The sequence below is a fragment of the Delphinapterus leucas genome, chromosome 2, assembly GCF_059928025.1.
Source record: "Delphinapterus leucas isolate spDelLeu-1000000601 "Yukka" chromosome 2, BTC_Dleu_Yukka2, whole genome shotgun sequence".
Taxonomy (NCBI): Eukaryota; Metazoa; Chordata; class Mammalia; order Artiodactyla; family Monodontidae; genus Delphinapterus; species Delphinapterus leucas.
Genome location: NC_143130.1, coordinates 72,551,375 through 72,578,553, shown reverse-complemented (window position 1 = coordinate 72,578,553; position 27,179 = coordinate 72,551,375). Strand labels below are relative to the sequence as shown.

Below are 27,179 nucleotides of genomic sequence, written 5' to 3'. Positions count from 1 at the left end.
AGGTGAAACCAGAAGAGCGGGGGGCAGATGTTGAGTACGCCTCGACTCTCACCGTACAAGGCCCTCACACTCTATCCCAGCACTCCCACATTTTCCTCTCATATCCCTGCCCAGCCCACACTCAGTTTCCTGCCACCCAGTGTGCCAGCTCCGCACCTTTATCCCCTCATGTCTGTGTGTATTCCTTGCCTTGAATGACTTTCCCCCACCTGGAGAAACTCATTTCTTAACACCTAATCCAAAAGCTGTCTCCTTTGTGCTGCCTTCCCTGACCATCACTTTTCCACTACCCAGAGAAAACAATCGCTCGTTTGTTGAGTGCTGTATGCCAGATATTAGGAGTTTTGCATGTGTTTTTCATACTGAAGCTCACAGCAACTCTTTGAAGTAGTACCATTATTAATTCTATGTTCCAGAAGAGGAAACTGAAGCACAGAGAGGTAAGTAACTTGCCCAAGGCCACACAGTAGGAAGTGGTTCAGTGAGAGTCAAGAGGACAGACTCTCTGGGTCAAAGCCCACAGTCCTAACTGCTGTCCTGCCCTGCCTCCCGGGGACTCACACAGGACTCAGCACTCAACATCTCTCTCTTTGTACTGACCCTCTTTGGTTTACACATCTATCTCCACTTCTGGATTGAGAACCCTCTGAGAGTAGAGAATGTGTCTGACTTCTCTGAGCATCCCCAGATCCCTGAATCCTTCAGCATGAGCCAGGCCATGGCAGCTGCTCAACTCATGTTGCTTTTGCTCAAGGATGAGTGAAGCCAGGATTAGCATTCTGCTTCTGCACTGTGACCTTGGGCAGGGCACACAACCTCTCTGAACCCTCATTTCTTTCTCTGGAGAAAATAAAAACCCATAGGGGAATAATAACACTGCCTAACTGATGTCTCATAGCTTACTGTGAAAATCAAATTGAACATGATGCTGTCATGAGGAAATATAGTATAAGCAGTGGGGCACTCACCACACAGATGTTAGCAGCTGGTATTCAGAGGGAAATGTGTCACCTGTTCACAGGTAAAACATGTTATCCTAACAAGGGCCTTACAGTTAATTATACCTTCATCCAAAGTAATGTGTAATTCTGGAAGATCTGCCTTGGGTCAGGCAGATGGGAAGTATCTGAGGTCAAGGCAGAGTCTGGTCACCCCGATGGGAGGCTTCTGTACCCACCCTCCTTACTCATGTCCCGGAACCTGCTATTCTTCCAAGATCCCTGAGGTTGAGTCATGTTCCTCTCCCCGCCCAGCATCCATCTTCTCCCCAGGGCTTGGGCCTAGCAGCTCAGGTCTTGGAGAGCAGACTGCTCCCACTGGCAGCCCTGCACTCCTTGGAGGAGATGAGGTCAGATCAATATCAGGACTTCATAAATCACTTCCAACACACTGGCCTCACCGCAACTCTATGAAGAAACTATTAGAACCCCACTTTAGAGTCCAAGGTCAGAGAAGCAAAGGGCTTGCTCAAGAGCACAACTGCTGGAATTGAACCCAAGTCTATCAGATTTCAAATACTCTAGTCTTTCTCATGCTCCCCCTTCTTTCTCTGGGCAAATTCAGGGAGATTCATATCCAAGACCCACCCAGTACAGGCTTTCTGAGCTCAGCATGAGCTTGGTCCCTGAAGGAACTCAGATTTCAGGCAAATACCATATTTCCTTGATTTTAAGATGTATTCTTATTCAGTTTTATATTTCTGATATGAAGATCTTAACAACGGTAATATCTGAGATTTTAGGAAATTTATTTTTTAAAGATTTTTTTTGAAGTGGACCATTTTTAAAGTCTTTATTGAATCTGTTACAATATTGCTTCTGTTTTATGTTTTGCTTTTTAGCTGCGAGCCATGTGGGATCTTAGCTCCTCAACCAGGGATCAAACCCACATCCCCTGCATTGGAAGGTGAAGTCTTAACCACTGGACCACCAGGGAAGTCCCAGAGATTTTAGGAAATTTAGTAGGAGTCCTAGAGACTGCATTCAAGTGTCTCTGCTCAGCTACCAACTGGTTCTGTGCCTTTGTGGAAGCCACTTTACCTGCCTGTACCTCCAAGAACTGGTCTGATTTTTGGTACCAACTCTGCCACTTGACAGCTATGTGGCTTTGCGGTCCTCTCTGGGATTCAGTCTCCTCATCTCTAAAATGATGGAAGGGGTCACTGATTTTTGACCTCTTCTTTTAAACTGCAGAACAAGTTTCCCCAATCACATATAAGTGAAAAGCTAAGTTGCTGCTCTGGATGAAAGAAGGGTGGGGGTGCCTGGGACCCTATAGCCTCTTCTACTCCCTCCACCTCTGCCAGGGCCATCCAGGCAGCACAGCCTCGGCTTCCTCACTTTGGCAAATTTCTCTGTTAAGCTCTGGTTCGGGAGAACATTGCTCTGGGAGGTGAATACAGAGCTAGAAGACCTGGGCTCAAGTGTGGATTCTCTTTAAGCAGCTGGGATGGCTCCAGTATAATCACTTACCAGCTCTGGGCCTCAGCTTTCCATCTGTGAAGTAAAGCAGTAGATGAGATGATTTCTAAGAATCCATTCTGGCCCTTACATTCCATGAATGCAGTCTTTCATTGCTCTACCTCAAAGGTTGTACATTACTCTGGTTGTACATTAGAATCACCTAAGGAGCTTATCAAAAATTAGTAAAATATGGCCCACCTCCTCCCCACGCACCAAGCTGATGTAATTGATCCCAGGAAGGACTCAGACATCAGCGTTTTTATTTGTATTTTTAAAAAATATTTACTTATTTATTTTGGTTGCACCGGGTCTTCGTGTGGCATGTGGGATCTTTAGTTGTGGCGTGTGGACTCTTAGTTGCAGCATGCATGTGGGATCTAGTTCCCCAACCAGGGATTCAACCCAGCCCTCCTGCATTGGGAGTGTGGAGTCTTACCCACCGGACCACCAGGAAGTCCCCATTAGTGTTTTAATAAGCTCTCCCAGCAACTGTGACAGCAACCAGGGCTGAGAAGCACCACTCCTCCACACCTAAAGCCTCAGTGGGGAACGAAGAATAAAAATTCCAATGACATTTCAGAGAAGGAATCCTAAAAGCTTAAATCTGGGGAGAATTTTGTTTCTTTCAGTCTTACAAGTGAATCGGTAGATGGGTGCTCAGGAACCTAAACCTATCAATCAGATAATCCTAAGTCGGGGAGGTCAAAATATTTTTTTCATTTAAAAGTGTTTTTGGTATTCAAGTACCTAATAAGTGATTCCTACATATCTGACTATAGTAGGTATGATGGGGAGAATTAACCAAGTATAATACAGTGCCTACTCTCAGTCTGTAATCTAATGGCAGAAACAAAATCAGTGGCAAACAGTATGGTATGAAATAAAGTGCTAAATCTAAGATAATCTTTATTGAGCACTTTTATTGCATGCCAGGCACCAAGTGCTTTATAGTATATTAAACAAATTTCATCCTCACAATAACCCACTGAGGAGGGTTCTGTTATTATTCCCACTTCTCACCTAAGGAAACAGAGGATCAGAGTGTTATGTAAACAAACATGCACAAGCCCATAAAGCTAGCAAGTAGCAGACATAAGGGTTGAAGCCAGGCTCCAAAGCTGATGCTGGTACCATTTTGCAATATCACCTACATCAGGTGGGGTAGATTCCCATATAAGCTCTGTAGGGTGCCAAGAGGAACCTCTTGTCTGGCCTCAAAGCATGCGTTCTGCTAATTGAAAGAGGAAAACTTCAGGATGCTTGTGGGTGAATGAAGAGCCCAGAGGGAAAGTGAGGCTGGGTCAGGTGACACAGGGCCTTGAATGTCCGGTACAACTTGAATTTGATTAGGGACTGGCGTAGGAAAGTGCTAATTTATCATGCCTTTAAGAAAGTGGGTGGGTTAGAATGGGCATCAACAGAAAATCTACAAAGAACAAATGCTGGAGAGGGTGTGGAGAAAAGGGAACCCTCTTGCACTGTTGGTGGGAATGTAAACTGATACAGCCACTATGGAGAACAGTATGGAGGTTCCTTAAAAAACTGAAAATAGAACTACTATATGATCCAGCATTCCCATTACTGGGCATATACCCAGAGAAAACCATAATTCAAAAAGACACATTGCACCCCAATGTTCATTGTAGCACTATTTACAATAGCCAGGTCATGGAAGCAACCTAAATGCCCATCGACAGACAAATAGATAAAGAAGATGTGGTACATATATACAATGGATTATTACTCAGCCATAAAAAGGCACGAAATTGGGTCATTTGTTGAAACGTGGATGGATCTAGAGACTATCATACAGAGTGAAGCAAGTCAGAAAGAGAAAAACAAATATCGTATATTAATGCATATATGGGGAACCTAGAAAAATGGTACAGATGAACCGGTTTGCAGGGCAGAAGTTGAGACACAGATGTACAGAACAAACGTATGGACATCAAGGGGGGAAAGCCGCGGGGTGCTGGGGGTGGGATGAATTGGGTGATTGGGATTGACATGTATACACTGATGTGTATAAAGTTGATGACTAATAAGAACCTGCTGTATAAAAAAATAAATAAAATGAAAGCATTAAAGAAAAAAAAAAAAAGTCGGTGTCCTACCGGGTGTGCTAGTGAGGTGGGAGGTGAAGTTGGTCCTGAGAACCTCTTGAGGGCAAGGGCTGTGTCCTCTTCATCTTTGTTTCCTCATGGCCTACACAGGCCTAGCACATGATTGTTACTAAATATTTGCTGAATGACAGTTGTGAACTGCTTCTTTGAAGTCACTTGGAATTCTTAATCTTCACCTTCTACTGCAGCCCAGCATGACATTACAGGTCCTAGACTGAGGTAGGAGCAGCGACAGGAATGAGGAGGAATAGACGGTTGAGACAACGAAAAACAATTAACTGGCTAGGCAACACATCATTAAGTACCCAAGGAACTACAGACAGTGGCACTCACACACATGCTGAGGGATATAACTACGACCATACATATGCCCAGAAACCAAGCCAACACGGAGAGTCCATTTCACAGAAGAGCACTGTGTTTTCCAGAATCTACCCAGCCAGAGGACCTTCCTGCAAATAATTGTCACCTGTGAGTAGAATGTTAAACTCTGCCCTTCTGCAGAGTGCCTTTCTAGTGAAGATGGGGGTGGGGTTGGGGGTGGATTCCTGAAACTGGCTAAGGACAACTATCTTAATTGTTCCCGAACTTCTATTTCAAGAACTTAAGTTTGGGAGCCAATTTAGAACGTGTTATCTTTCAGTAAGGAGCTCATAAACTCAAAAATCTCATTGCCTACATCAGAGCTGAATCCCATCTAATCCATTTCAATGGGAGTTCAACCTCTTCCAGGGTGGCAGGGCCAGGGTACCAGATTCGTGGAACTAGGCTGATTAACTTATTTAAATCCTGGTGATTCCCCAAACCACTCCAAGCCCAAAATAAAGTTGTGGTTATGGGATCCTCATACTACAGTTGTTTCGACTCTGCTCCCCTCCAAAGCACCAAGGGATCAATCCCTGTTTCTCATCACCACTGCGTGGGTAAGGTCACGCTAGAGGGACGTCCAGAGGCCTCGAGACCATACACTTGCTCTGACAGGACTCTGGAGCCCGAGAGCCGCTGGGAAGTGTGTACCGCCAGCACAGTCTTTGCAGGTTGCTTATGGCCAGGTTGAAAGCTGAAAGCTGATTTTTGATTAGCAATAAATCCTGGCTAAATTAAAGAGACCAAAGTAGTCTATAAAATGTTCCCACCTGGAGTGCCATAAATGAATTATATGTGTGCTGAGGTATTAATCTCTTTAGAGTTTGGGCGAGTCTGGCTGGTCACTTCTGGCGACAAGCAACCTCAACAGGTTAACCCAGTGTACCTCAGTTTATCCCAGAGTCACAGAGATTTTTTTTTTTTAATGTGTTATGAGGTAAAAAGGATAGGTCTATAGCAGTAACCTGTTTAAAGATAATCTTTATTTCTAAGAATTTTTGTATACAAATTAAAAGTTTAAGACCCTAATACATAACATAGCAGTGTTTTTTTAAAAAATCATTATCCCTTTGAGAATCTGATAATGCCAAAGCCCTTCTCCCCAGAATGCACCTCTACTCATTCATGCAATATTTTGCATACCACTTTAGAGGATTACAGAATCCAGATTGAGGGTCTGTTCTGGATTATTAGACAAACCCAAATTTACTAGTTTTAGAGGGGTTCATCTGCTTCTTTCCCCTACCCTTTCTCTAGTACAGCTTCAAAAGACCAGAGAATTGTCAAAGAAATCTCTGAAGAAAGTATTACACTGAACTCCCTTGAAATTTCCTGGGGAGCATGCAGAAACCACTGTCAACTCCAAGAGGCATTCCAGACAAACTCCTAGCTGCTCAGGGAGGTTATGTTAATCATTGGCTCCAAGCACCACCCACCCTTGCAGTACCAACGCTGGCTGTCGGGAACCACTTACAGGTACAAAGCAGGTCTCTGGCTGTCGGGAACCACTTACAGGTACAAAGCAGGTCTCTGCACACCTCCCTCTGGCTTTGGATGCATTTTTAGTTAGTGTTTATACTAGAAACCCCATGTAACCACCTTGAGGTCTCCGCTGGCCACTGCAAGCACATGACCTTGTTCGTGTGTATTAACCACTCACAATTGCCACTAATCAAGGCAAAGATTGTACAAATGGGGGAATGGGGAAAAAGGGACATTTACATCAATTATTTTAGCAGCATCTTTATTGCAACAAAGAACCTGTAATAAAATGCAACAAAACTAATGTTTCACTTTACATGATTAAAAGCCATGTAGCTGAAAATGAGAAAACCCATAAACTTACTGGAGTGAGACATGCAGTTCTTTTTATATAAGTCAATGCTTAAAACAGCAGGCACTTTATGTTCTAAAATTAAAGACCTGAACTCCAACTGTGCTGAATACAACATAAATTTGTATTTGGGTCATGTAAAAACAAACATACTTTTTCTCTCTCTGAGGGACTTCTCAAATGATTACCTAGAACTGTCTCTTGACGAAATAAGAAAAGCAAGAGCCAGCACCTTGCACTAACATGTCTCCATATTTCAGGCTGCAAGATGGATTAGGTGAGGCTGGTTGGGGTTGGGAAGGTGGGAGTCAGGAAAGTTTCCTTATTCCTTTATGTCTGCTGGGAATGGACACTCACCTTACATATCTTAGTTTAGATATGGCCATGTCTCGTTGCTTACTTTAAACAGCTATAATTTGGGCTCCCAGGCTTAAGCAAGCACTCTATACCCCAATCCCCAAACTCCCCACTACACCAAGGAAGACACATTTAGTGTTAACAATTTTAATTAACTTCAGAATGTCATATACTAATTAGAAGTACTGCTTCATTAATAAGCATGCTTAGCATTTACTTTAGAATGGAAAAATTAACCATTTTACGTTATCTTTAAAATGTTTCATAGGAATATATTAATAAATACTTCTTTACAAATTTGCCTTTTCTACATATCATTTAACTACCATGAGTTAGGATATCTGGATGGAGTCTAGCACCAACCAAACACTAACTGGCTGTGTGACCATGGGTATATTTTCTCCTCTCTCTATATGGAGGTTTCCTTCTCTAAATAATGAGAACACCAGATTATACCAAAGATAAAACAGCTTGAAAATTTTACAATTCTGTAATAATGAGAGATCTCATAGGAATCATTCCACCTAAAGAGAGAACACTGTCACAGAGAGGTGGTATACACCTTCTGTAAGAAGTAAAACAAGTAAAGTGAGCATCAGTATCTATATCTCATTCTTCTGAAAAATAATGCATGCATTGTGACTTCATCCTCTTGTATGAGGCTTTGGAAACAAGCCAGGAATGGCATAGACAGAAAAACCTTCATTCCAAAATTAATCTCCAGACCAAGGGGATATATAGTTAATGATACCTTCTGCTTTTTTCAGAGTGAAAAAAGGGCCAACAGTCATCACAGATGAGCAGCTATCTTGACTGTTGTTTTAGGTTCTTGTCAATCAGTCCAGTGTAGAAATCACCTATTATTTTCTTAATCCAACTCATTCTCTGCAGAAGAGTGTCTTAAAGTAGCCCACAAATGACTTGCTTTAGAGTCACCTGGGAAGCTTCTTAGACATGCAGATTCCTGGTCTCCACTTAAATCAATAAAATCCAAATTTCTAAGAGTGAGGTTCAAGATTGCATTTCTTTTCATAAGCATCCCAGATGAATCTTAGATTTTGAGTCCCACTGCTCAACAACGCAGAAGCAACCATAACTACTGATGGTTGTTCAAGTGCACCCAATTATCAAACCTGCAAAACCCCCCTTTGATGTTTAAGCTAGTGCTTTTTGGTTCTCACTAAAAATGTTGCTATACTCTTGCCTTTTAGTTTGTTACCCAAACACAGGGTACAAATAGTTTTAGTGAGATTTCTACTGATTGCTTGAATTGACTATGATGTTTTCCACATTGATTTTAAAATCAAATTCAGTTGAGCTGTCTTTATGCAAGCGAATTCAGTCAGGTATTTTTCCCCCTATGGAAGGAGAATGGCATTTAACTGACTGGGAATTATAACAGAAGCATTCCTTGTGATGGGAGGAAAGCAGAAGGCAAGATGCAAAAGGAAAACACCTGTGAATTCAAGAGTCCATGAGGTTCTTTAAGGTTTGTTTTGATAAAATATGAGATGCCATTTTGAAGAAACAGCCTTATTGGGTAAGAGGTTTCAAATGAGTAGCTGTATAAAAGCCACTGTATAGCATTTCTACATTGCATATTATATAAGGTTAGATGGTCAGATGCCACTAGTCCCTAGACAAAAACCATCTTCAGTAATCAGATACATACTTAAGTCATGGGGGAAAATACTTTCTTGGGGAAGAAAAGTTACCCAAATCAATTTAATTTAACATTGAAAAAAATATAAACAAATATTGGCATGGGAAAATATCATAACAAGAAAATCAATACATATACAGACACAGGGAAAAGTGTGGTACCTATTATACAGTATAAATACAAAAACAGCAAAACCCAATCCCCCTCCACAGACAGCACCACCAGGTCACCCTGCCATCTCTGGACCTCCCCCACCTCCCATGCGGCCCTTAGTGATGAAGTCCACATCTCACACACAGTCACCATCCTTACTAATGGAGGCTGTGCTCTCTAGGGCAGAAATCTACTCTCTCTGTAGTGGTGAGAAAGAAGAGAGTAATTTTTTTTTTGGAGTGTTGTTTAGAAGTACTTTCCAAACACTGAGGCTTGTCAAACTCATAGGTGCCTTCTCTGCCACTGGCTCCAATGTGACCCATCTAACAACCTAAGATTCTAAGATGGCAGATCCCAATCGGCACTACGAGCTCCCTTAATAGTCAACTGCTAGGGCTAGACCAGAAAAATGTCATGGTCATTCAAGAACTCACTTATACGCTTTGAACATTGCAAAAGAGAGCCATGCCTTGCTGGGGATCAGTTTATGGTAAAGAGGTTGTCTGGAAACTCTTTAAGCTCACAATATCTAAATAATACTCAAATAATTTAAAAAGGTTAAAGAAAGTTTCAATTTGTAAGGTTTCCAAAATTAAGAAGAAAATTTAAAAAATTAGAACTAGAATTGTAAAAGTAACTCTAAGGAACTTTTCCTCCCCTGAATAATGTTAGTCTGTACCTGTGTTGGCAAGAGTGTGATTTCTTAATCTGGTTTCCTTAACTAATATTCTAGGAGTTTAAATTTCAATTCCTAAACTTTTTCATGAGTATTTTTTGTCAAATTATACTTCTGCTTAGATCTTAAGCAGACCCTTGCCTTCTCCTCTCCCTGCCGTTCTCCACACTCTGGTCTCCCCCACCCCACCAAAATTCCCCTCCACTGCCCTAAAACTCTGGAGTATTTCAATGAGGAAATACCCAATGGAAACTGGCACCACTAAATTTTCTGAAAAATACAAGTGAATGTGTACTTTTTTCTTTTCCTAAAGTGAAAGAAATTGCCTGCAAATATTTAAGCTCTAATCATTTGATTAAAATTTTCCTGTCTGTAATTATCAATATTATAAGACTAATTAAATCCATGCTACATATACAGTTACTTGCCTTTATGTGAAAGGAAAAACCCACTCGGTCATATCATCAAAGAGAACTATTTATACTAGATACAGTTTAAATTGGTTAAAAACTGGTCAGAGTCTGAATGAAACAAAATTAAGTGTCTTTAGGAGGCTACTAAGTTATCCTTGAAAAATCATTAATGACCGGTTAAGCCATAGGTTTAATAGTGATTAGTTCATAACATGCTGGATACACCCCAAGCAATGTAGTATAAGCTATTCAATTACATTTAAGTGCTATCAAATCTGTAACTAGTCAGAGATTCTGGAATTGAACCAACCCAATCACTAATATCATATTTTAACAAACTCAGAAGTATACTGTAAAAATACACTAATTAAGTCCATGAGGTTTCATAATGCTATTAAAAATGAAAATAAGGTAGTATGGATACATGGTACTAATGTCTTTCAGTAATTCTCATGGTATTGCTGGGTCCCTTAGAAATATGTATCATTTAATTTTGTGTATGGTTAAGGTATTAGATTACTATCTACAAGCTGTAAACACCTGCATGGCACCAAATATACTTTCAGAAGTAGATGTTATGTGGCAGGTACCAAAATGTGATGATCAATTCTCTACTGATTAAACCTCCTCATCTGGTTAAACAGCCAGTGTATACCAGAGTTCTACACAGGTCAAAGTTATATCACTTTCAAAGCAGCAATACGTGATCCAAGGTTTTCTTGAAGGTAGTGCAAAAGATGCAGTTCATAATGTTCTCCAGATTCAGGAACTCTTATGCTGTGTCTCTCCTGAGGATAGATCTTAAAAACAACAACAACAAAATCAAAATACACAAAATAAGAATTTAGGAATACATCTCCTTCCAAAGCTTTCCAGAGATTTTCAACAGAATTAATAACATGGAGCAGAGCTTCTCCAAGATGTTATACACATATATCCTATCTAAAGGGCCTTCTCTTTTTATAATTCCCTATGTACCACTAAGCTTACAGAAGGATCAGTGGTTCTCCAAGTGTGGTTTGCAGACTTCTGGGGTCCTCAGAACTCTTTCCAGGGATACACAAGGTCATATTTACTTTCAGATCAAAACTAAGATATTATTTGCCTTTATTCACTGTGTTGGCATTTGCACTGATAATGAAAGGCAATGGTGGGTAAAAGTGCTGGTGCCTTAGCATGAATCAAGGCAGTGACATACACTTGTAAACAAGAAAAAATGCCAGTTTTCCTTAAGTAGTAGTAAAAATTAGAATTTTATTAAGTTGCAACCCTTAAGCAGAGGTCTTTTTATATTCTGTGGTGATAAGATGGGAAGAAGGCATAAAGCACTTCTGCTACACGATGTCTCAAGGAAAAGGACTTGTACAACTGAGTTTTGTTTTGTTTTTTCTTTTGGCCCCGCCGCACAGCATGCGGGATCTTAGTTCCCTGACCAGGTATCGAACCCACGCCCCCTGCAGTGGAAGAACGGAGTCTTAACCACTAGATAGCCAGGGAAGTCCCTACAACTGAGTTTTTAAATGGAACTCCATTTTTCACTTGAAAGAATGACAACTATGGTGATTCAGACTTGGCTATCTGGCAAACATTTTCTAAAAATGATGTGAGCCAGTCACTTCAAGGACAACACTGACAGTATTTGTTGCCAATGATAAATTTTGTGCTTTTAAATGAAAATTAGAATTTTGGAAAACTTGCATCTACCACTCCTAGCTCATGAGCTTCTCAATACTTGGAGAATTTTCTGTTGAGATCAGTGGTAATATCAATGTATATGATTTAAAAAATATTGTATGATTAAGTGGATCAACACTTAGAAGTGAACCAATATTTTCCAGATGACCAATGCATGGGTGAAAGATCCATTTGAAGTACGAGATCCAACAGATTGTAATGTAGCAGAGTATGAAAAGTTTACAGATATGGTTTCAGATTCCACACTAAGACTAACCTTTAAGAAACTACCATTTGTTCAGTTTTGGTGTAGCAACAAAGAAGAATACCCATGATTATCTGAAAAAGCTAAAATATTACTCCCATTTCTTAATTACATATTTTGTGAGGCCAAAATTTCTTCATTTACTTTAGCCAAAACAACATTTCACAACAGATTGTATGTGGAAGTAGATACGAGAATCTAGATGTATTTCTTATCAAGCCGGAGATTAAAGGGATTTAGAAAAATGTAAAACAGTGCTAACTTTCTCAGTAAATTGTTTTGTTTTGAAAAATTTTCTCCTGCATTAAAAATGTGATCTGTGTTAACATGTAATAGTTTATTATTGTTAATTTTAAATAAATAAATGAATATTTTAAAATTTTCTTAGTCTTAATATCTTATATGAGAAATACTGATAGACATAACTCACATAAACAAAAGCTTTTTGGTATATAAAAGGGTCCTGAGACCAAAACGCTTGAAAACTGCTGCTATAGACAAATATCTCATAGTTTACCTACATAAATGTCAACTGAAACACAAAAAAGGGAAAAGTAATATTTTTCATTTCTTATGAGAACAATCTGTGTAAGGAGTAGAAACGAGGAAGAAAGGAGGAAAAATTTCTCTTAAAAGCTTTTTTTTGAGTAATGGAGCAATGGTGGTAAGTAACTTGTTGGTTTCTGCTCCAATGTCAATATAAAACAGAAGAAAATTAAAAGACCTTGTAATCAGGTCCTAAAAATCCTTTATAACAATGAAATCAACTAGCATTTCTTTACCCTTCCAAGAGGAAGAAGAAAAGCAAAGGAGGATAGTGAATGGACTCCTGTCATCTTGTCCATGATTACAAACTGAAAGCAGATACAGATACACAAGTCATGTAATCTGATAGGACAATTTTCATCCTGACTTCCACAGGATCTTAATTTTTATCTAACCAGAGGCACTACTAACTATGCCTATTATTTTAGTTCTCTTAAGCAGAGAGTGGCCACAGCTGAAAATTCAATCTTATTCCATACTTTATTATATTTCAAAGTAACCAATCATTAATCATGGCTATTTTAATCAGGAAATGTAAAAGAACTCACCTGTAAATCATATGGCTTTCCAGCCCTCACTAAAAAACTCAGTAATATACTGGTGTGTGCAAAATGGACATTCTCATCCAAGAACCCATGTAAGAGTAGTAAACGATTTGGTCTGGAAAAATGGAAATATCAGAGGATTAGGCAAAATAAGAGTATTTGGGAAAACCACTTAACTCCTTAAAACTAATCACAACTAACTACGTTAACTTCCTTATACTGTAATATTAGAATAAGAATTCAACATTTTGGGACTTTCCTGGTGGTGCAGTGGTTAGGAATCCGCCTGCCAATGCAGGGGACACGGGTTTGAGCCCTGGTACGGGAAGATCCCACATGCCATGCAGCAACTAAGCCCGTGTGCCACAACTACTGAGCCTGCGCTCTAGAGCCCGCAAACCACAACTACTGAGCCCACGTGCCACAACTACTGAAGCCCACATGCCTAGAGCCCGTGCTCCGCAACAAGAGAAGCCACCGCAATGAGAAGCCCGCACACCGCAACGAAGAGTAGCCCCCGCTCTGCACAACTAGAGAAAGCCCGCGCGCATCAACGAAGACCCAAGGCAGCCAAAATAAATAAATAAATAAATTTATTTAAAAAAAGGATTCAGCATTTCAATATTAAATAGTAATATATTAACCAGATGCTACATGTAAAGAAAAAAAAATTTTAATTAAATCATGTTCTATTTCCTATTAAGATATTAGCACACATCAATAATTATAGCATGTCCCTAGAAAAAGAAAAATCATATGTTACTTGCAAAATATACGTAAGCAGAAATGGAATTTTTTCCACCTTGAAACAGTTGTGTACTTAATTAAGCTTCTTTTATCACTTAAGCAACTGCTTCAAATATAACTTGTAAAAAAACCCAAATTATATGAACTGGCCTATAATTAAGCTTTGACAAACAGCTATGTCTTCTAGTACTCTATAAAATATTAGCTTTGGTTTTGTCATGCTTATAGTTTTCCTTATTATTAAAGACAATTTTCAAAGATACAATTTTAAATTTATAATTTTAATTTTAAAGCTTAAGCTTACTCAGAGGGGAATTTTTCTGCTTGCATGGCCACAGATCCTAAGTAATAGCCCTGTTCATTCTGGTCAGGGTGACCCATATAACGTTCCGTGTAGCCTGTATCATAGAAGATCCACAGAGTGACTGGGGCCCCAGCAATAGCAACCTGCATAAGATAACACTGACAGTCAAGTGTGGTCCAGAAAAGAATGGCTAGCACTGAGAGTCTGTAACTGCAAATTTACAGGCTAAAATTATCCTTAGGCTTTAGCCCCATCACTGGAGCATACATGGTCTCAGGCAACTCAGAAAATCAAAGGGGAGTGCGAAGGTCAAGAATTTGATACTTTGTGAGTCAGTTAGCTTCATGTTCCACAGATGTGCCACACACCAAATCCTTAACCTGGGCTAGATGAAATATAAACATGGGCCTCTGTTAAAAGGGGAGGCTGAACTAGAATATATGAATGCCTCAGTGTAAATTCATTCCTGCTCCTGGGGAAAAAAATATGGGACAAGTGTCAGCTTTATATAGGAAAAAGCAGTCTTTTTTTAGCTTCTGTTGGCAGTACAGAATTTAAAACAATGAATGAAATATATTTAAGCACTAAATACTTGCCTCATTTTAAGTCTCCCACACAGTTTTATATTTAAATATTGATTTAAATACTGTAATTACTTTCTTGACAGCTGCAAGCCTGGGAAAATTATGGCAGTATTCAGAGTTCATTTTGTGGTTATTATAAATAAAGATTATCTGAATATACATGTAAGAACAAAAACCCTACAGTTTTTATTCTTAAAAAATAAAAAATTTTCACTGTAAAATAAAATGTTATTGAAATATTAAAAAGAAAAATGCCACTCATAATTCCCATTCCCTTAACAACTGTTAGCATCATTTTATATTTTCTTGTAAAATATTTTTCTAAGAAGTTGTTTATAGAATTGGAATCATTGTTTACATATTTCATAGTTTATTCATTCAGTACAGATTTACTTAGGACCGACTATGTGCCAAGCATTGTGCTTGGCAGCTGAGGATACAGCATAGGGCAGACAGATCCCTGCCCTCAGAGGTTATAGTCCAACAATTACACAAATAAGAACAACCCAATATGAATGTGTGTTTTACTAATCATGACTATCTCCCATAATCTTTGGCATATGTCTATAAATAGCCAGTAACTGATCAAGTTGACAATTATTTTATATAGATAAATGTAGATAAAGATACGTAAACATATCTCACGAGTTGACAAGATATATCTATTATTTCACACGGCTATTAAACACACAAACCCTAACATTTCACAGTACTGTCAACTTTGTAAACCTTCAGAAAATTTGCATTTCCTCATATCTCAATTTATAGAAAATTCTACGCTTATTGCAAAAAGAAGTACCATAGGAAATCACATACCCTGAATATATCTGACCTCTGCATTAATGCCATCAGGGAGAGGTATCCTCCATAGGACCAGCCATGGATGCCCACACGATCTAAGTCAATGAAATCATATTGAGAGGCTAGATATTGGAGTCCTTCCACCTGATCGTCAATTTCTATTTGACCCTGTAAAAAATGGAGAGCATTTCACTGATTCTGATAAATAAAAATCTTATTATAAGAGTGCTTTTAAAGCTGATAGATGTTCTTACTAAAAATACCTGTAGTTTTTTTAGATAAGAACTCATTATCAATGGAAATTCTGTTGCTTGAAAAAAAATTTTTTAACTCTAGAGATAGGAGCCTATATATAGCTTCTGTTGCTAGCCTGTCCTAGAGTTTAGTTACCCCTTAGTCATAAAGTTCTTTCCTACTGTGACCCAAAATGTCCCTTGCCATATGGGTATTTCCCATTTCCATTTGTTCTGTTGTCTGCTAAGAGGTCAGCATCTTCCTTGTAACAAGCCTTCCTATACCCAAAGATAAAAAATTAGCCCCCTTAAGTGGTTGACTAATATTACCTCTCCTTTTTAAAGCTTAATGTAATAAAGCAGAAGGAATCACTCTTGACGCATTATCCTATTTCCCTATCACCTACCTCTAGGAACTGAACATACAATTTCTTTAAAGTCCTGTATAGTCCTAATTCCTATCGCCACCACCCTGTCTGTATTACTAGGCCTGCCAGTGCACACAATCTCACTTCACTGAGCCAAAAACAAAAATAAAAACAAAAACTTACATGAGAATACAACATAAGGTCAAAGAACTGGCTGTGGGAGAAAATCCCCATGTCTTACTCAGCATGTCCAATACACTGGCAAACACAGTAACTGCCTTACTGTGCAAAAGGAACATCGGATTCTCATCATTTCCCAAAGCAGCAGAAAGGACATGGGGCATCTCTAAAAGGTAGCATTTAAAGCTTCCTGTAGAGAGAAAGAGGCTTGTCACAAGGAAGGCACTAACCAGTTGGTTTCTCTCTTCACAGAGGACAGAACAAATCTCAATTATTCCTAATAGTGTACAGGATGCTGAAAACTAAATGGACTGGCTTCTGGCTAAACTGGACATAAAAAATAGAAAGACAGGGGGTTTCTATATAAAAGTGGTTCTATCTCAGCTCCCCAAATTTACATAGAGGTAGGCATGAATAGCCTAGTGAATATCAAGTTGTACCTTTCCTCCCACCCCCAAACCATAACACATGCTCACATGCACACACGTGCACACACACTCACAGTGCCTTCCCCCAACTCCTTCTCTGGGATTTCACACTAAACAATGCACCAAAAATTGTAAATGTCTTTAAAAGAAAAATGTTTGTATGTTCACACACCATTTTATATTTAAAGGCGCCTTCAAATTTAAGCCCTCGGTGACAGGATCCCCTGTTGTCTATCACTACAACCACGTAACCCAGAGAGGCTAGGGTATTCAATCGGAAATACTTGATTCCTTTAAACCGATTATTCACCAACTGCACCTGAGGAAGAAATACAGCTTCAGTGAAATTTATTATATGGCAGCATACAAAAGCATAAGAGAGGCAGGATGCTGCAAAAAATAGAAGGCTTAAATTTTTAACATTATTTTGCCTATAAAATGAAATTATTTTCTTGTGGCAAGAACACATGAAATGGACCCTCTTAAAATTTTAAGTGTACAATACAGTATTGTTAATCATAGGACAATGTTGAACAGCAGATCTCTAGAATTTATTCATCTTGCATAATTAAGAATTTTTTATGCCCATTGATTAGCAATTCCCCTTCTCCCCCTCTCCCTGATTTATTTATTTATTTATTTATTTTGCGGTACGCGGGCCTCTCACTGTTGTGGCCTTCCCCGTTGCGGAGCACAGGCTCCAGACGTGCAGGCTCAGTGGCCATGGCTCACGGGCCCAGCCTCTTCGCGGCATGTGGGATCTTCCCGGACCGGGGCACGAACCCGTGTCCCCTGCATCGGCAGGCGGACTCTCAACCACTGCGCCACCAGGGAAGCCCTCCCTGATTTATTTTTATTTTTAAAATTAACTTATTTTATTTATTTTTGGCTGTGTTGGGTCTTCGTTGCTGTGCCTGGGCTTTCTCTAGTTGCAGCGGGCGGAGGCTACTCTTAGTTGTGGTGTGCGGGCTTCTCACTGCAGTGGCTTCTCTTGTTGCAGAGCACGGGCTCTAGGCATGTGGGCTTCACTAGTTGTGGCACGTGGGCTCAGTAGTTGTGGCTCGTGGGCTCTAACGCGCAGGCTCAGTAGTTGTGGCACGTGGGCTTAGGTGCTCCACAGCACGTGGGATCTTCCCGGACCAGGACTTGAACCCATGTCCCCTGCATTGGCAGGCGGATTCTTAACCACTGCACCACCAGGGAAGTCCCCTTATTTACTTTTAAATTAAATCTTTTCATGTTCATGTTACTTCTTTTCTTTCTTAACTTCACACTCTAAGTTCTGAGGAATTACTGAGTAACTACAGACTTTAAAATTATAACCTAGATATTAACTACATACAAGATAAGTGATTTAACCTACCCCATAGAAAAAATTACTAAAATGATTACTTCTACCCTGAGGAAGAATTGTATCATTCAAATGACAGAATAAGATCATTTTTTCTCCCTACCTGTCTCTTCTGGGATTGTCTCTGACCAGTAGAGGGAAAACTGAAGTATTTTAATGAATTACTATGACCAGTCAGCTTCTTTTTTCCTGCTACACATATCAGTGCAAAAGGTAGAATAATTCTTAAATATCTTTATTGCCCTAGAAACTATACTTCAAAACGACTGAGAAATTAAATGTAGTTTGGGCTTCACCAGAAATATACTCTCTGGTGAAAAGAAGACTTTAATTAATGGGCAGAAAGTTAGAGAAGTTCAAGGTTTGGTGGATACTAAGGTAGATAATAAACAAACAAAAAAAGGTTCTGGCAAAATTGAGGAAGTGTTCTCTGGCTGAAACCAATGGGAAAACCAAGCCAGCCAGGAGTTAAAATAAACATCGATGCTGTCTTCACTCAATAAATACCTACTGAGCATTGAGTGGGCTAGACGGGCAGTGGCGGTATAAAGAACCTTCTCCTTTTGAACTTTCAGATGTTTAGTGCCACTGCAACAACTGTCAAACTGGTCTTTCTGTTTCTATACTTGTCCTCCGTATAGTCTGTTCTCACAGCAACAGGACGGTGTTTAAAAATGTAAATCAGGTATGACTTTATAGCTTTGGTCCTCCTAATGGCAGGGGGTTTAGATCAGAGTAAGATCTAAACTCCTTACCACTGCCTTTGAGACACTACATTATCTAGCTCTTGGCTATTTCTGTGACCTCATCTCATACCATTTCCCCCCTTGAGCACTGTACTCTAACCTTACCACTAACTATATCAAGTTGGTTCTAACCCCAGGACACATTAACATTTACTGTTCCCTCTGTCTACAATGCTCTGCCCTCAGATCTTTAACATGGCTCATCCCTTCTCATCCTCTACAACCTCAGAGAGCTTCCCTGACCTTCCAGTCAGAACCCTCATTTTAGTCACTTTGCCATCCTCTTTCCCAACAATTATTCATAACACTTCCATTATATGAAGTTATATAATTTATATGTCTGCTTGTTTATTATTTTCCTCATTAATCTCCATGAGGGTGGGACATTAGTCTGACTTGTTCACTGTGGTATCCTCACTGCCTAGAATAGTGCCTGGTACATAATAGGAACTCAATAACTATTTGCTGAGCTGAATGAATGAAAAACAGAGACAAGAGAGTGATGTTTTCCCTGTCTACCTTGGGAGGAGGGGTTTGGTGGGCAAAAGTGCTTGTTTTTAAAGGGAGGGAGCTGAAAAAAGAAGTATTAGGCAAGGAACACATATATGAACATATAAGAAAAATAACTCACTTCTTTGCTTGCTGTCAATCACAGAAGATGGCCTCAATTGCCTGATACAACATTCTCCCCCAGAGCCAGTGTTTCTGCCTTTGCAGCCTCCAGGCCTGCTTCTTCTTAGAAGGAGGTACTTAAACATAATGCCCTTTAGCACTAAGAATTCAGAAGTTTTCTTCAGTATCAATTCTTCAAAACCTGTGTTCTGCTATTTTAACTTGCTCTCTTGTGCATTTATGTTTGCAGAACAGTGTCTGGCACATAGGAAGTAGCATAAATATTTGCTAAATAAACATTTTTAAACACACTACTGTTATCAATGAAAAGTTTAAAGAACTAAGCCTTGATGGCTTTAATGGGAAATATTTGTTGCTTTCCTTGGTTTCACTTTTGTCCGACTACAGATGTTGCTGCATTTAGCGATGAAGTAATTCACCTCATGTTATGAATTGTGGCATTGTTGTTATTCAAAAGATTCCCACTTTGGAGGATTCCCTGGTGGCGCAGTAGTTGGGAGTCTGCCTGCCTATGCAGGGGACACGGGTTTGTGCCCTGGTCCAGGAGGATCCCGCATGTCGCGGAGCGGCTGGGCCCGTAGCCATGGCCGCTGGGCCTGCGCGTCCGGAGTCTGTGCTCTGCGACGGGAGAGGCCACAATGGTGAGAGGCCCGCGTACCGCAAAAAAAAAAAAAAAAATTCCCACTTTGACCTGAATATACACCAAGAAAAAAAAGGTTTGGACCACTTATGTGATTTAATCAAATTTTGCAAGGTTATTGTGTGCTATTAGAAAGATCTGATCTTACATTAAGGAGCCTCTCCGTAACTAATCCACATGGTCATCAAACACAAGGATGAATGACCTCCCAGTGGGTTGAAGTGCCAAATGCATTCTATCATGCAAAGTCTTATGGGGAAATCTCCCTGCAAACTGAATAGCAGATTCTCCTGTGGCCTCACCAAATTTGAATGCTTCCAAAGAACACTTTGAGAAAGAAACTGTTCTATAAGTGCAAAAAAATGCAGTTGTATTCATAAAGTACTCCAAACAATTAAAGAATTTTGTTTTTACTGCATGGTGAGGACTTTATTATGGTAAAACATGCATTTTAACCATTTTAAGTGTATATAATTCAGTGGTATTAAGTACATTCACACTGCTGTGCAACCATCATCACTATCCATTTCCAGAACTTTTTCATCATCCCAAACAGAAACTTCAAACCTATTAAACAATAATTCCCTATCCCTCCCCAGTCCCTGACAACCTCTATTCTACTTTCTGTCTCTATGAATTTACTTCTTCTAGGTACCTCATACAAGTGGAAAAATATAATATTTATCCTTCTGTGCCTGGCTTATTTTACTTAGCATAGTGAGCTCAATGTTCATCCATGCTGTAGTATGAGTCAGAATTTCCTTTTTCTTTTAAAAGGCTGCATAATATTCCTCTACATACCACATTTTGTTTACCCATTCATCTATCAACGGACACTGGGGTTGCTTCCACCTTTTGGCTATTGTGAATAATGTTGCAATCAACACTGGTGTACAAGTATCTGTTTGAGTTTTTGCTTTGAATTCTTTTGGGTATACATCCTGAGATGGAATTGCTGGATCAGATTAAAATTCTATGTTTAACTTTTTGAAGTACTGCCATATTGTTTTCCATAGCAGAAACAATACTTTCCATATTGTTTTCATTTTACATTCCCATCAGCAACATATTAGAGTTCCAATTTTTCTACACCCTCACCAACATTTATTATTTTCCTTTTTTTTTGACAATAACTATCCTAAGGGGTGTGAGGTGGTATCTCATTGTGGTTTTGATTTGCATTTCCCTAATGCTTAGTGATACTACCTTTTCATATGGCTTAGACTTTTGAAACTTAATTACTAATATAAGGAGTCCTTTAGTATTAAAAATATAAATAACCAGCTAGTTTTTATAGTGTGTTTTCCACATATCTTATATATCATTTCTTCATTAGGAAGGAGAAACACCCTTCTTACTTAGTCATAATATCAAAATAATATAACAAAACACATAAAGTTTCTGAGCGTGTCCTGTAATTTCTCTCCTGAATTTCTTTGTATTACACCTTTTATTTATTTTTATTTATTTTGCAGTACATGGGCCTCTCACTGTTGTTGCCTCTCCCGTTGCGGAGCACAGGCTCTGGACGCACAGGCTCAGCAGCCATGGCTCATGGGCCTAGCCGCTCCGCGGCATGTGGGATCCTCCCGGACGGGGGCACAAACCCGTGTCCCCTGCATCGGCAGGCAGACCCTCAACCACTGTGCCACCAGGGAAGCCCTGTATTACACCTTTTTTTAAATTTACAAAGATTTAGTTCAAAGTTTTTAAGAGAAGTCTAATTTAATTCTTTCATAATTTATGTGTAGATGACAATTATACAAATGTGAATCACGTTTTGTTTGTAAAACACACTAAACAATGGCAAAGTGATTTAACTTGATATATGACAGTTATTGCTGAGATGTTATGACTTATGTAGTTACTTTTATTTTTTGGATAACTTTACATTTAGATACATTTCCAGATCTGAATAACTGGGTATAATTATAAAGGATATTTACTGAGTCCAAGAGAGTTCTATTAGAAAAACATTGTAATTATATTCTAATTTCTACAGGGTCTCAATGTAAGATATATAACCAAGATTAAACATTAAAAAAATTACCAATTTACCAATTCACCTATCCAAAATACTTTACTCTGACAGTAAAATTTGCTTAATATTCACATGCTAATACTTAAGGTGGAAACAAGAAAATCAAGGTGTAAACTTCTTACAGTGCTGAATAGTAGTATAGCAGTTGCCTTAACTAGCTGATAAAAGTATTATAGCTTTCTTGAGAGATGTGGCCTTAGAATGAAGAGATGGAATTCATTAGGCTACCAAGGCTTTCAAAAGTATCTGTTAAGACTCTTTATTTACCAAGACATTTAATTATTTAAAATCATTTCCAAAACAAGTTCTCTACCTACAAAACAACATATTTACCTACTGACATACTACATTCTCCATGACAGTTATAGTCCTCACTGTAAATTAAGAAACTGACATTGAGGGAATTCCCTTGGCGGTCCAGTGGTTAAGACTGTGCTTTCACTGGCGAGGGCCTGGGTTTGATCCCTAGTCGGGGAACTAAGATCCCACAAACCGCATGGTGTGGCCAAAAGAAAAAAGAAGAAATTGACACTGATTTTCGAGTTAGCTATCTAACAAAACCCAGCTTCCTGAACTCCTAAATTGGATAATTAGAGCATAAGCCAGAGTCAATAATAGCAGAGGCTGAGCAATGTTCAAATCTTAACTTAAACAACTGACCAGACATTTAAAAAACAAATCACCTAAAAAAAAGAAAAAGAAAATGAAAAAACACACACACACACATATATGTATATAAATATGCCCACCTGAGGACCACCATATATAAACAGCACAGTTGGGTATTTCTTTCCAGGTTGTAGATCGTGAGGTTTGTATAGCATCCCATACAATGTAAATCCAGTAGTGCTTTCAAAAGAAAAAATTTCTGGAGGGGTATAGTCAGGAAGAGGACCTGAGAGGAGGTAACATAGTCTGTAAAAGGAGTTCTTATGGGAGCTCAGCAATCTGAGAGCAAGGAAAAGATACCATAAACCCACCACCCTATACACAAATAACTAACCATCCCCCCCTTCAGATGATAAGCAAGAAATCAAGCACAAAGTTATCTTTAAAAAAGGAAATCTAATGAACATATCAAACTATCCACTTGAGAAGCAGACACAAAGTATTATGAATAATCCTTGAAGCCCAGGAGGTATTTACATGCAGAACACAAATACTTTGTGCTCGGTTTGTGTAACTTATTGATGGTTAAGCCATATACCTGATGGGAAACTGAAACCACAAATTAACTTAATCAATTGGTTTTCCAAAGCGATACAGACCTATACTAAATCTGTGTATACTGGATGATGTTACAGTTTAAGCAGAGATCATCACCATATTACAAATCCTGATTGTGGACATCAGAACATACTTATACCTTGTGGATTTGCACTAATTTCTTAATCCCTTAGGAGGTATTTATGAGTGAAAATACCTAACAGGAAAAAAGGATTTGGGGACAAAATGAATTAAAAGATACAAAAAATTAGTCCATTCTTCATGTTTAAGAAATCAAGCATTTTAAAAATAGGTAATTCACAGTGCTCTTCACTCCCATACAGAATGAGTGTTCTATCTTTTATTAAGATGGCCATTACAAGTGCTGTAGAAGTTTAAGAAAGTGACCAGCTGGGTATTCCTTAAAGCTGCAGCTTCCCTTCCCAAGAGTCTTACTAGTTCAGTATATATTATCTTCAAATTCAGTTGTTTATCTGGGAACTCATCCAAACATGTGAATAAATCACTTCCTAGCTGGTATCTTGACTATTTTAATCTTATATTCAAAAAGGCTTTCCAGGCTTGCTCCTGCCTGGAGTAGGAGGTAACCAGTCTTATTTGATAATTGATAGACTAGGAGGGGTGGGATCAATCAGGAACCCAGCAGCTCAGGGACAGGTGGTGATAAGAGATGGGAAGACTCTGTTCAGGAAATGTGGACATATGACACAGGTTTAGTGCCCTAATGTACTAATCCTACTTAAGATCAGGCTCAGGGAAATGAGTACCTGCTGAATCCAAAATGGTGGCCCAAAATTCCTTTGTTTTGCAGGTTGGGTCATCTTCAGGACTTGAGAGCTTGTAAAGGGACACACAGTGTGGATTCTTCTGGTTACTATACTTACTTATAAAGAAGTCACAATGCTAGAGAAAGGAAAAACAATTACTTTTCCCCAGGGAAAAGTAAAAAAGGTTATCTGTTGCTACATGTGCACTGATGCTACAGCTGGAGTATGGTAAGAGTCTGACCATTTATACACATATACAATTCTAAAGTTAAGTATAAGGTTTTTGCAGGCCAACTTCACCAATTTTCACATTACTGAAAAGGAGTATTACATGAATAGAGGGTTTTTGTTTTTTTCTTTTTTTTGCGGTATGTGGGCCTCTCATTGTTGTGGCCTCTCCCGTTGCGGAGCACAGGCTCCGGATGTGCAGGCTCCGGACGCGCAGGCTCAGGGGCCATGGCTCATGGGCCCAGCCGCTCCGCGGCATGTGGGATCTTCCCGGACCAGGGCACGAACCCGTGTCCCCTGCATCGGCAGGCGGACTCTCAACCACTGCGCCACCAGGGAAGCCCGAATAGAGGGTTTTTTATATGACAGGAAACCCTTTTCAAACAGGGACTTAATACCCGGCTGATGCAGCAAGAGTGGGAATAGCCACGGTCGGTCAGCCTTGTCACCTCTCCAGGATTTACATAACTGACCACGTACAGGTGATGTTCTAAAGGAGAGTCTTTGGTGCCTTCAAAATATACCAGCTTTCTGACTTCATCAACCTGGATCTGTCAAAATAACAACAAAAAAATCAGTGCTAGTATGACCTTGGCAAGACCAGTAAGTTAACAAACAATATCCAATTTTATTCAAATCATTTGAGCCACCCTTTGCCTTGTGCCTCTTTTAAAAATCTGTCTCCAATGTTAATAAGCTTGAGTTGGTTTTGCTCATGTCTTATAGCTAAGAATAGATCCTGTCCAGAAGGTAAAAGGATGCCCAAGTTGCATGCTACTGGTAGTTTCCTATATGGTTAGAATGTGTACTTTTCTTAAAATACAAAAATTATTTCATTAAAATGACAATCCTTTACAGAGAAAAAAATACCTATATTACAGCTCAGGTCAACCATTCATGCACACTTAAAGGAGTTTAATTTTAGCATCCTATTTCTCAGTGCAGCATTATCTTAGGCAGTGCTTTAGTTTTTTGTACAAATTTGTAAAAATTTCTTATCTATTGGGTTGGGGAATAACTGAACTCAATCACTCAATCAGTTTCAATACTGGTATAGTTTATAAATAAGTATGAAGGATCTTTTAAGCCTTCATTCAGAACTCAAAATAACTGCAAGTATACTCATAGCTGAATTCACTTAATATTCTTCCTAAATTACAGTAAGATTCTAAATAAATGGCTTTTATTGTTCCTTTTCAAAATCTTCTAGCAGCCTACTCAAATGATGTTTAATAAAATTCAAACTGTGTGGGCTTCCATGGTGGCGCAGTGGTTAAGAATCACCTGCCAGGACAGGAATAGAGACGCAGACGTAGAGAATAGACTTGAGGACACAGGGAGGGGGAAGGGTAAGCTGGGATGAAGTGAGAGAGTGGCACTGACATATATACACTACCAAATGCAAAATAGATAGCTAGTGGGAAGCAGCCACATAGCACAGGGAGGTCAGCTCGGTGCTTTGTGACCACCTAGAGGGGTGGGATAGGGAGGGTGGGAGGGAGACGCAAGAGGGAAGACATATGGGGATATAGGTATGTGTATAGCTGATTCACTTTGTTATAAAGCAGAAACTAACACACCATTGTAAAGCAATTATACTCCAATAAAGATGTTAAAAAAAATAAACAGTCAAAAAAAAAAAGAATCTGCTTGCTAATTCAGGGGACACGGGTTCGATCCCTGGTCCAGGAAGATCCCATATGCCGTGTAGCAACTAAGCCTGTGCGCCACAACTACTGAGCCTGCGTTCTAGAGCCCGCGAGCCACAACTACTGAGCCCGCGAGCCTAGAGCCCGTGCTCCGCAACAAGAGAAGGCACTGCAGTGAGAAGCCTGTGCACCCCAACAAACAGTAGCCCCCGCTCACCGCAACTAGAGGAAGCCCGCGTGCAGCAACGAAAACCCAACACAGCCAAAAATAAATAAATAAAATACATAAATTTATTAAAAAAAATTCAAACTGCTTTATACAGCAAAGAAAACACAAGTACATTTCTAAAAGCAAGTATTTTTAAATGCCACATTTTCTCCAAGAAGCTTCCTCTTAGTCATTATAAACATTTTCTTAGCATACATGGATAGAGAAATAAACACAGTTGACATTAAGTAGACCTATATGACACAGACAGAAAGAATACAAAGGATAGGAGGTGGCAGAACAAACATTCATGAAGCTTCACAGGTATGTGTTAATCTGTGCAAAACGTCAGGACTGGTTCTGCTCTTGACCTAGCAGTTGGAAGTCAGGCCTCTCAAAACTGCATAAATAACTGGTTAATTCCTCACTCCCCTTTTCTTTGTTTCATGTAGCAACTTTACATGAAACACCTGAGGGTTTCAGCGTCACATGAATATCAGAATCACCTGAGGGGCTTGTGAAACAAATTGCTGGGTCCCACCCCCAGACTTTTTGATTCAGGAGGTCTGGGGGGCGAGGGGGGCCAAGAATTTGTAGTTCTAAAAAGTTCCCAGGTGATGCTGATCCTCTGTGGTCCAGAAAACACACTTTGAGAACCCTAAGGGGCACATGGGTTTAAAAGCCTCAAAGATTTACTCAATTACGGTCATTAGAAATCTTTGGGTGTGAACAGGTCACTGGCAAAAGTAAAGAAGGGAAAGGTAACTTAAAAAAAGTAAAGCAAGAATAGACAGAAAATAGAAGAGTAAGAAAGAGAGACACAACCACATCACATAAATAAGCATGACATAAAGAAGAAAATTGATGTACATTATGGCAAGTAGTAGAAAGACACTTAGGTTGCCCAAATAAGGTTCAGATCTGCATAAATACAAGTTTGGGGATTCCCTCAGTATTGTCCAACCAT

The 27,179-nt window shown here is 39.4% G+C and overlaps 1 protein-coding gene across 8 annotated transcripts in view; it reads right to left on the bottom strand.

Moving 5' to 3' along the window:
- Window positions 1–8,848: 8,848 nt before the first annotated feature.
- The window catches only part of DPP8 (dipeptidyl peptidase 8), a 54,562-nt gene continuing 36,231 nt past the window's right edge, over window positions 8,849–27,179 (bottom strand). For 3 of the 8 annotated variants that reach the window (XM_022579801.3, XM_089907091.1, XM_022579802.3), the window contains 8 exons: window positions 24,754–24,906; window positions 24,128–24,263; window positions 22,883–23,028; window positions 16,895–17,041; window positions 15,529–15,681; window positions 14,129–14,271; window positions 13,081–13,192; window positions 8,849–10,847 (listed from right to left, as the gene is read on the bottom strand). In XM_022579801.3, coding sequence (XP_022435509.1) covers window positions 10,725–10,847; window positions 13,081–13,192; window positions 14,129–14,271; window positions 15,529–15,681; window positions 16,895–17,041; window positions 22,883–23,028; window positions 24,128–24,263; window positions 24,754–24,906 — 1,113 coding nt within the window. In that variant the 3' untranslated portion in view covers window positions 8,849–10,724. Of the gene's footprint in view, window positions 10,848–13,080; window positions 13,193–14,128; window positions 14,272–15,528; window positions 15,682–16,336; window positions 16,485–16,894; window positions 17,042–22,882; window positions 23,029–24,127; window positions 24,264–24,753; window positions 24,907–27,179 lie in introns of those variants that run through there. The other 5 variants (XM_089907092.1, XM_089907093.1, XR_016392073.1 and 2 more) reach the window with 5 other exon arrangements.